General features: G+C 65.7%; 1 protein-coding gene across 1 annotated transcript; it reads right to left on the reverse strand.

The window, feature by feature from the left end:
* Positions 1-853: 853 nt before the first annotated feature.
* Positions 854-5,746, reverse strand: CBX8 (chromobox 8). The gene is made up of 5 exons (XM_012519892.3): positions 5,543-5,746; positions 5,106-5,149; positions 4,858-4,923; positions 4,665-4,731; positions 854-4,227 (listed from the first exon to the last, which is right to left on the reverse strand). The coding sequence occupies exons 1-5, from the start codon at positions 5,609-5,611 to the stop codon at positions 3,349-3,351; spliced, it is 1,125 nt and encodes a 374-aa protein (XP_012375346.2). The 5' UTR covers positions 5,612-5,746; the 3' UTR covers positions 854-3,348.
* Positions 5,747-10,724: the final 4,978 nt, after the last annotated feature.

The raw sequence follows: 10,724 nt of genomic DNA on the forward strand, positions 1-10,724 counted from the left end.
GGGGACTGGGGCAGCCGTCGCTGGGGTGAATCCGACGGCCTGTTGGGGTTCCCGGGCGGTTTCCTCGGTGCCAGTGTCGCGACCCCGCCCGACTGCGGCCAATTGTGCGGCTGCGAAAGGCCCAAAGCCCCTCGATCCCCTCCCCCAGCCGCTCTGCACTCGCCGGCCGTCCCTCGGCCAGGCTTTGGGGTTCTGCCCCTCCACGGTGGCTGCCCGCGGGGGTGGGGAGTGGGCCGGCGCGGGGCTGCGGCGCGACAGCTCCGGGTGCAGTAATCACATCAGCGCGCTCCGCGCCGGCTCCCAGCACGCAGTTGCCTAGCAATACCCGCGAATTCAATTCCTCAATCAATAGGCGCGAGGCGCTGCGTTTCGGGGAGTGAGGGCGACGCCGGGTGGATTTGGGGGGCGGGCTCCAGGACAGCTGCGGGGAGCAGGCCCGGGCTCACCTGGGAGCGAGGCGCGGGGGTCTCGGGTGAGGCGCGCAGGGGGAAGCCAGCGGGGCGCGAGCTTGGACTGACTCCCGCGGAAGGAAAGGGGGACCCCCGAGATCACGCCCATCCTCCCGGGGTCCCCGAGTCCTGCCCGAGTGCTGAAGGAGCTCGGTGGGCGGGGTTGCAAAGCCCTGGCCTCTGCCCGGGAGGCGGAGGAAGGTGACACCCGGCTCTCCCAAGCCCTTCCCTCCCACTCCCAGGTGGGGATCCCCCACTTTGGATAGGGCCTTCGCAATTTGAATCCTCCCAGGCTGATGGGAGCGAGGGCACGGGGAGGGAGTGGTAAAGAGAGATGAAGGACCGGTTCTCTCCTCCCAGGGCAAAAAAAAAAAAAAGAAAAAAAAGAAAACCGAAATACTCTCTATTTACAAAGTATATATTTAAACACGTAAAAAGCGGCGAGTACTGGATACAGACATTCACAACCGCAGAAGATAAGTACCGAAGCTTCACTCTTGAGCAGAGGCGGAGATCGATTAAGGATTTGTACAAACCTTAGAATTAAGTAAACCCAACCCGCGCACAGTCCGCGGCGGCCGGGACTCCCGGCCACGTGGCGCCTGGCCCACCCCCACCCCACCCCACCGCACCGCACCCCACCCCAGCCCTTGGGTCGCCAGAGGGAGAGAAGGAGACACACACGCACTGTTACAGACAGACACAGACAGAGGAGGGACGGAGGGGCTGCGGGAGCAGAACCAGGGTGGTGAGAGGGGGGGCGGGGAGAAGGGGCAGTGGCGGGCCGAGGGGGGGTGCGCAGGGGAGGAAGGGAGGGGAGGGGGCAGGCAGCCAGGTACAGACGCGCATCCCCGAGTTACCGTCCACCTGGTAACAGACATGTCCCTTGAATTAAGTTTCATCTGAAAATAGCGTCGACATTGAAGTAAATACACTGGGTCAACAGCGCTTTTTTATACAAAGTCTAAAATAGCAGTTTTACAAATGTGAACAGATAAAAATCCCCATTCCAGGGGCTTCTCTTTATAGGCGCAATTTGATATTCCAAAGCAAACAAATTCATTTATGACACCGTTTCCCTCTCTTCTCTCTCTAAAGGCAAGAAAGTCTAGAGGAGAGAGACAGAAAGCTGCGGGAGGGGGGGGAGGCGGGGGTGCAGAGGGAGGCCGGGGCCGGGGATCCCCGCCCTGTCCTCCTCCCGCCGAGGCCCCCAGGCCCCGCTCCGCGCCTCGGGCGCCCCGAGTCTGTGCTTGGCCGCCGCGCAGGGCCGCCGCGCCCCCCGCGCCCCCACCAGCTGCGGGCGGCCGGCTCTCGGCTGGCCGGTGCGGGCGGGGGCAGGGCCGCAGGCCGCAGGGCCCGGCCCCGGGGGCGGGGCGCGGGGTCCGGGTTTGTGCTTTCGAGTCAAAAGCGGGGAGCGGGGAGCGGGCCGAAGGCGGCCGGGGCGGGGGCGGCCTGGGCCCCGCCGCCGCGCCCGGCCTCCCCCGCCGCGCGGGCTCCTCGGCTCCCGCTCCTTCTCTCCGCCCTGGCGGAGTCTGAATGTGGAGGTCAAGCCGAGAACACGCCGCCCATGGAAAAGGCCTATAAATTATAGCTTTTGCTTTTCAGAAGGGGGGAGCGAAAAAGGGAAAAGCCAAAGTTCCGATGCGCGTTCTTGGCGGAAAACGCCGCCGCGCCCTCCTCCCTGCGCCCGGCCGCCGGCGCGGGCAGCAGGTCCGCCCCGGCCCGGAGCCCAGGCCCTCCGCCGCCTCCGAGCCTGGCCGCGGCCTGGGGCGCGCGCCCCGCGCCGCCTCCGTGGGTCCGGCGGGTGGGCCGCACGGGCCCGGAGTCCGTGGGTGAGCCGGCCCGCCCTCCCCGCGGGGCGAGGCTTGTCCAACTGTTCCTGGCCGTGGGGCCACCGTGTCCTCTGGCGAAGCTAGATGGCCCGGAAAAGAGAAAGTCCACCCCAGCACATTTCTTGTAAAACAACTGTCTCCGGCTCTGGGCACAGCATGCAATCCTCCCAATTTATCCTGGCATTTCGGGAATGTAAACAGATTCGCTGGGTTTCTTTTCTTTCGCTGGAGGAAGGAAAGGACTTGAGGGCGCGGCCTCGGGCCCCACGACACGCACACGGGCTGCCCGCCTAACAACACGCGGCTCCCAGAAAGTGCATTTCGTGCTGAGGTCCTGGGGAAAAGCCCCCTCCCCGCCCACCCGCGACTTTTCACCTTCAACATCACACACAAGGAAGTTATCCAAGTTCACACTCCTTGCCCTCATAGACTGCTTCATCTTTTTGAAAGGGAAAGAGCCAAAAAAGAAAAAAAAAAAAAGAGCAGAACCAGAACTGACCCCACCCCCGGTTTCTGATTGGGGAGCCAGGCTTTTGTCGGGAGGCCTGGCCAATGGCGAGGAGGGAAAAACTCCCGGCCTGGCCCTGATTCCGGGGGTCTGGTCTGGGGCTGCGGGAGATGGGGGGGCGGGGCGGGCAGGCAGGGTCCCTCCAGGCCCCTTGAGAGGCCCAGCACCCCCCTCCCCGCCTTTCCTAGGACGCTGGGTGCTGCGAGTCCCCCCTGCCCCAACTCGGCCTGACTCAGTCTCCCTCTCTCTCCTGGTTTAAATAAAACAACTTCAAGAGTTGAAATATATATATTTAGATATTTTCTTCTTAAATAACATATTTACATCTAATAGAAAATATAACTCTAGAGATAATCTTTCCAACCAAAACTGGGGGAAGGGGAGGGGAGGGGGAGGGATGGAAGGGGCGGGTGTGTGTGAGGCCAGGCCCAGGGCCAGGGCCAGGGCCAGCCAGAAGGCCCTGTCCCACCCACCCAGAAATAAAAAGCACTAGGCGCCAAGTCGGAGCTCTCTCTCTCTCTCTCCTGCTCTCTTCTCCTGGGCTCACCCACCCAGCAATTCATCTTTTCTCTTTAAAAAAGCCTTGGTCCGTGTTACTTTCCTTAATGGTGACGGTCAAAAAGTTTGAGGTCACATCAGTGACCACCACCTTCTCCAGGTTGGTCAAAGAGGGGCTCCAGGACTCTTCCTCCGGGTCCCCCAGGATTCTGGCCACGGGGATCCTGGCGATGAGGGAGGGCCTTCCGCCCTGGGCCCCCAGGTCCCGGTACAGGCCCCCCACGGGGCCGGCGGGGTCAGAGCCAGGCCGGACCCGGGGGCCGCCGGGGTCCAGGGCGCCCTGGCCTTTGGCCTCCAGGAAGGCGGCCCTGTGCTTGATGACCCTGGCGGGGAAGGTGTCCACAGCCAGCTTGCTCGTGGCCTCGGCTGCGCAGCACTGCGCCAGGTCTGAGTCCTGCCTGCGGGCCAGCTGGATCACACTGTGGCCCGCGGGGAACTTTCCAGCCCCGGAAGGGGCGTCCTCCAGCTTCCTGCCTTTGAGGTAATCGCCTAGGCCGTCGCTGGGTTCGCCCAGGGGCCTCTGCGAGGGGTCCAGGAGCTCCTTCCGGGGCTTGGGGCCTCGTTTCTTGGAGCTGTCACCGGGCGAACTAGGCTTGTCGTCGGCGCGGCTGGCGCCCCGCTCCCGCTCCCTCTCCCGCTCGCGGTCCCGGTCCCGCTCCCGCTCGCGGTCCCGGTCCCGCTCCCGAGGCGGTTCGGCGCGGCAGGTGCTGCTGGCGCTGCTGCTGCTCCCAGGCGGCGACAGGCCCATGTTCCGGAGGCCTTCACGTGCCCGCGACGTGGAAGCCAGGTCCTGGGGCGAGCGGCCCGGGTAGGGGATCCGGATGCCCCGGGCAGAGTCGCTTCGGAACTCGTACGTTTTGGCCTTGGCCTTGGCCTGGGCCTGCGGGAGAAACGGCCGTGTGGTTCGGGAGCGCCGCAGGCTCCTGAGCCCCACCTCCCCCAGGACCCCTCCCCTCCCCCAGCCAGGCCTCACCCCTTCACCCCCATGAATCCTCGGGATATCCAGATGAGGGGGACTTGGGGCCAGAGCATTTGCCTGGAAGCAGCCCTTGGCAGCAAGCAGGCTTCCAGAACTTCAGGGGACAGCAGTGTGGGGCGGCTGGGGGTGGGGTGGGGGTGGTATGTGAATTCCAGTACGGCTAAGCCCCTCCCCCCAGGACACCCCTTGGCGCTGACTTCTGACTTGCTGACATCCTGTCAGGGAACTCCCTCCCCGGTTAAAAATAAGTGGCAGTGCACATCCCATTGCTTCACAAGCCCCCCTCAGACACATGTCTGCCCACCAGGCCTGCCCACCACTGGACACTGCCATCCTACCTTGAGGAGGAAGGTTTTGGGTTTGGGTCCTCGCTTTTTGGGGCCGTAGAGCTCCATCTCTCGTTCCCTGGAGAGGAAAGGGAGGGAGGAGGGGATTGTGAACCCAAGGGGGACTCCTGTCCAGTGTCCAGGCTGGGTGGAAGCCACCAGGACGCGTTTCTAAGAGAGAGGCCAGGGCTTGAAGGGCCCGTACCTTTCCTCAAAGGCTGCGAGGAGGCGGCCATCCAGGATGTTTTCTTCGGGTTCCCATGTGCTGTACCTAGAGGGAATCAGGAAGGAGGAGGCGTCAGACCGGGAGCAGGGAAAGAGCAGCGAGTCTGTGTGTGTGTGTAACTTTTCTTGGTGAATTGTATTGTGGCTTAACGTAATGGGAAAAAAAGAGGAAGAAAGAAACCTCCCGAATAACAGTCTAGGGTTGGGCATTGCATATAACCTACTTACTTCTGCGACCAGCCCTTCCATTTCACGAGGTATTCCATGCGTCCCTGCGGATGCAAAGGGGGAAATGCGTGTGTGCTCGGGGAGAAATGCATGATGAGGACAGAAGAAATACATGCAAAAAAAATGCATGCACCAAATGAATGCACGAAGCCCCACCGCAAAAGGCACGCGCCCGCTGCACCACCCCCTGCACGTAGAAACGCTGCACAAAGTGCATGCACCGGCATTCATTCCCCCCACCCCGCCCCCCACCCATGCAATCTGTGCATCGCTGCAAGTCGAAGGAAAGCGCTTGGACTCAGAGCCGTCGCCGCCGCCACGGCCGCGGCCGCGGCTGGGACCTGGGGGAAGGGAAGCCGGGCTGCAGGAGGGGGAGGGAACCTGGGAGGAGAGGGGAGGGCCCGGCCGGGCTCGGCCCGAGGCCCGGGGGCACCTACTTTCCGTATGCGCCGCTTCAGGAGGGCTTCGGCCGCGAACACCCGCTCCCCCACCGCTGAAAGCTCCATGTTGACTCGCCGCTTCCCCCCTTGGCCGCTTCCAGAAGCAGAAAAGCAGCAGCCAGCGCACGACAGACCATAATACTCTCCCGCTGACGTCAGTTCTCCTCCCCCTCCCTCGGCGCTCGCTCCCTCCCTCCGGCCTCCCTCTCTCCCGGCCCCCCTCCCGCGCTCCTCGGCGCGGCTCCCTCCTCCCCGCCCGCCCTCGGCTTCCTCCCGCCCCACGTGTTTCTAGCGACGTTGCTAGAGCCCAGCGGCCGGCGGTCCTATTCCCCGCGCGCTGATTGGCCGGGCCGCGGGCCGCCCCCCGGCCACGCCCCCTCCCTCTCGCCCCCGCGTTGCTACGTGACCCGCGTTCCAATCGCCAGGGGCGGAGCCAGGGTCGGCTCGAGAGACCGAGCGGGAGGGGGAGGGGGACCGCCGCCGGAAGTGGCGTCTGGGGAGGGCGGGCCCAGCGGCTGTCAGTCTGCGGGGCTGGCGCGGGAGGCCCTCCGCCCTCTGTGGCCGCGCAGGCCCCCTCCCCCGCCGCCGAACTCCCGCTCCGGTGCTCTGCGTCCCCCGCCGCCCTCGCTGGGACCCCCGCGGCGCTGTCAGCCGGGCCCCGCCCCCTCGGCAGACCCCGGCCCGCCCCACCCCCACCGCCCGGGCCGCGCGCGCGCCCCTCCCCCCGCCGCCGCCGCCGCCCCGGCCGCACAATGCACAATGCACAGGTGCCGGGGCGCCGCGGGCCGCACCCCGACCCCCCGCGCCGCGGCCCCAGGCCCGGCCGTCCCCCGCCTCTCCGAGCCACCCAGCCGAGCCTCGGTCGCCATGGCAACGGCCTCCCCCGCCGCCGCCGCCGGCCCCGTCCCGCTAACAAATCAATGTGCCCGCGTCTCCGTCTCCCGCCGCGCAGCCTGCCCCCGGCCACCCTGCGGGCCCTGCGAGCTGGGCGCGGGCGCTCGTCCTCGAAGGGAGGCCGGGGGCAGGCCCCTGGGGGCCCGGCTGCTCCGGCGCGAGCCCGGCCGCCGCCTGCCGCCCCGCGGGGCCGCCAGCGCGCCCTCCTCTTGCCCCCGGCCCCCTCCTCGACGCCGCCACCTGCCCCGGCCCCAGGCCGCGCCGCCCACCCCCGCCAGGCCGGGCCAGGCCCCGCCAGGCCGCCGCCCCGAGCTGCGCCGGCTCGGCCCGTGCCCCGGCCCAGGCCTGGGTGTGTTGGGGGCAGGGCGTGAACGACCACCAGGGCAGGGCCAGGCGCTGGGCGGGCGTTGGGGGCGCGCGACTAGGGGCACGTCCGGCTCCCCCGGGACCCCGCCCCGGGCCTGCGCCCCGCACTTCCTGTCCACGGCGCTTCCCGACGTGCGCAGCAGCCCGGGGCGCACAGCCGCTGCAGGAGAAGTGGCGGGGCCGTCGCGGGGTGGGCTGAGGGCCGGGGGCGAGAGGCTCCCGCGCGGATGGGGGGAGGCCTGGGAAGGGGAGGCACGCGCCTCTCCGCCGTTGCCTCGGCGCACGCACACGCGGCCACACGCACACTCACACCCAACGCCGGCCGGCCCTCTCCTCCGCTTGCGGTGACTCGGCGTGCGGGCGGTGCGGGGTAGCAGTCCGGGCCCAGCCCTCCCCCACCCTTTGTTCTTCTCACCCACGCTGCGAGCCCCGGCGCCCCCTCCTTGGCACCAGCGATTTAGTTGAAACATCACATCGATGATGAACTGAACTCGAAACGGTTTCCCTTGACGAGGGACGGGGAAGGAGCAAGAGAAAAAGAGAGGAAGAGAGAGAGCATGGGAAAGAAGGAGGGAAGGGGCGAGCCAAGGCGTCGGACGCAGGGGGCAGGAAGTCCGGAACGCAAAACTCGCCTCCTTTCCAAAGTCAGGTGCGCGGTGGGCACGGCGCGGTCCTGGGCGCGCGGGGCGGCCCGCGCGCTGCGCCCCTCGCCCCCGCCCGCCGAAACGCGGGCTTCCAGTCTTGGGCCCCGCGCCGGGGGGCACAGCCGCATCTCTCCCGCTGCCCGGCGTTAACGAACGCCGCTCCGGCGACGCCCACAGCGCCTCGGCGACCCGTGCGGGGCGCCCGCGAGAGGCCGTCGACGGCCGCGTCCTTCATCACAACAAGTCACTCCCGGTAACACAAAGTCTGGTCGGCCGGTGCCAGCGGTACAGCTGTTTCTGTTTAAGTTTAAATACTTTCCAACAGTTTGGGCAGTAAAAATAAAGTCGGCCTCAGCCGCCTCGAAGTGTCTGGTTTCCCCGCCCAGAGAAAGCCCACCCTCGGCTCCCGGTCCCCGGCGCTCTGCGCGCCCCGCCCGGGCCCCACTTGGAATCCGCCGCCCGCCGCGGGCGAGGGCTGCCGGCTGCCCCAGCCCCTCCAGCCGGCCCGGGGGGGCCCGGGGGACCGGCCCCGACGGGCCTCCGGCCGTCCCCCCTCCAGGCCCTCCTGCGCCCCGCAAAGCGTCGGCGTTTTCCCTGCAGATAGGGTTTCTCTTCTCCAGCCCTCCTCCCCCAGAGTCGTGCTGGCGTCGGGCGCCGTCACGGCCCGCGCGGCCCCCAGGCCGCAGAGTTGACGGTTTCAGTTTCACCCTGAGAGTTTCTCCTCTCCCGTCCTGTTCCTGCTTTTTTCTCCTTCCTTCCTTCCTCCCTTCCCTTCCTCCCTCCTCCCTTCCTTCTTCCCTTTCTTCTTTCTTTCTTTTTTCTTTCTGCCTCCCTTCTCTTTTTCTTCGTCTCCCCTTTCCTTCTTTCCCTAGGTGTCTCTGAAGCTTGAAGTGGGGAAATGCACTCCCCGGCGCCGCCATGGCTGGCCCCGTTTCTGGAGAAGTATTTAGTCATTTCTTCGCTCCCCCCACCCCATTTTCCCGCCTGTCTGTAAGTTTGATGGCGATACTTTCGGAAACGTTTGCTCTGAACAAAAATTGTCGCTTGCGAGGCGTCTGCATTTGCAAACGTCGGGGATTCCTGCAGTCAATGGCAAAGGGGGAACTCGATCAGAAGGAAACTGCAGGTCTAAAATACTGAGAACAGTCAAACCAAACCACGCGCTTCTCGGCAGCAGAGACGCTCAGCCGGCCCAGGAAGGTGACCGCTGACCGGGGGAGGGTATCTCACCCCTGCCTGGCTCAGCCCAGAGCCAGCACCCCGCGAGAGGGCGAGCTAGCAGAAGGTGTGAAAACAGGTCACCGGGTGACCTTGACTCCCCTGCTATCTGGGGACAAGCAGGAGCTGGTGACAAATGGGTTTGCAGATCCAGGTGACCCAGGACTGGGAGCCTCGCGGGTGGGCGTGGGAGAATTGCCAGTGTTCGCCGGGAGAGGCGCTGGCATTAGGGTGGCATCGTTCCTGCCCAGGGAACCAAGGGGAGCTGTCTTTTAGGTCCGTCGGCGTGGCACTCCCAGGAAGCAAGGCAAGGAGCACTCGCTGCTGCCCACCTCTCCCATTCCCCACCAGCTCACTCTCACTTCACTCCTCGCCACTTCCCTTCTTTTTTCCACAAACCCGCTTTCCTCCGACAAAGTTAGATAATTGCTTTTCCACATGCACCTCCCAGAGTAAACAAAACAAAGTTTCAAAGAAGGAGAATCCCGGCTCTTAACCCGCTGCTCTTAATTCGAGATGCCGGCTGACAGGTTCGCGTGCGCCGCCTCTGCAGTAAATAAGGTAACTGCTTCCCATTACTTTAGCCCCATATGGCTGCAATTTGAGTGTCTTTGGAGACAGTGCGTGTATTGGGGCGCGGGTGGGGGGTGCAGGGGGTGAAAGTGGAAATCAAATACTCTCAAATCGCAATTTCATGGAGGAGATTGTCGGCGATTCTCCTAGCGGCCTTCCCCCACCCCACACGGACGAGCTGCCGGGATTCTTTGTTTATAGAAACGCACCCGCCGCCTATTGCCACCTGCTTCCCGCATCCCTGATGCCCTGGCGCCGCACTCGTGCCGGTGTCAGGGCACTTGGCCCGCGACTATCCTTCCCGACCAAGGGCCTCCGGCCGCCTCTGGGCGCCGGGAAGCTGAACCGAGCCTGGCCCCCGAGCTGGGAAATGCCCGCAGCCCGAGCTGGGAAATGCCCGCAGCCCACACTCATGGGCGGGGCGCTGTACCCCACGCCTGGCCTGATGTGAGGTCCAGGGGCCTTTCGCACACCCCCCCTCCCAGGCCACGGCCACAGACCCGGCCCCTCCCCTGGAGGCCCAAGGCCCGCGCGATCCGAGGGCAGCGAAGAGCAGAGGCGGCACGGGCGGGCACAGCGGGCACGCTCGGGCCCCGGGTCGCCGGCCAGCCCAGCAGGTCCTGGCACGTCCCCTCGCTCGAGGCGGAGCCGGGCCTCGACTCGCTCACTGGGAACATTTCAACTCCGCGGTTTGGCGGGCGTCAGACCTGCCCGGTCTTGGCCACCGACGCGGGCGGGTTTGGAACCCTACCCCTCTGCCCAGGGCGGGCAGGAGGCAGCGAGGTGGGTGCGGGAGGCTCCGAGGCAGGGCGCGTGGGTCGGCACCGCGTGCGCGGCGCTTGCCGCCCAGGGTTCACCTACCACTGCCCCAAGAGCTGCCCAGGCGCGGGGCCACGTCCGTGGGGCACTGAGGTCCGGCTGCTGCAGGAACGCTGCGGGGGTGGCCGGGGCCTGCAGGTGAGGTCGCCGAGGTTTCCGGTCTTGGCTCCTGGCTCCAGTCGTTCCTGAGACACGAAGCCCCCTCTCTCCTGTCCCCTGGTCCTCACCAGTGCCCCGCAGCTCGCCTCCCCGCCCCCCAGGGGCAACGCAGGTCCTCCTTGTTCCAGAAACACCAGCAGCACCCCCTCAAAGGACAGGACGGGGCTGCCCACGGCAGCATCAACTCCCGCAAGTCTGCCTAGAAGCCACCTAACCTTTGCCTTCTGCCCCTTTAAACCAAAGGAACAGAAATCAAGTCCCCTCTCTTTCCAGCAGAGGAAGAATGAGTCTGGGAGTTAAAGGGCATCTTCTCAGCAGGGGGACAAGAACCCGCCCCCCACTTTAGATTCGCAGCCACTGGTAAGAGGAGTGCTGCTACCCCCATTTTATAGATGAGGCAGTGTGGGCAGGGGAAGGCAAGGGGCTGACCCAGGGGGCACAGCAGGAGTTCAGCCTGCTTCCAGTCTCTCCACGACGCCACCACAGGAGCTTTGGACCCTCTTGCT

The sequence above is a fragment of the Dasypus novemcinctus genome, chromosome 21 (assembly GCF_030445035.2).
Source record: "Dasypus novemcinctus isolate mDasNov1 chromosome 21, mDasNov1.1.hap2, whole genome shotgun sequence".
Classification (NCBI taxonomy): domain Eukaryota; kingdom Metazoa; phylum Chordata; class Mammalia; order Cingulata; family Dasypodidae; genus Dasypus; species Dasypus novemcinctus.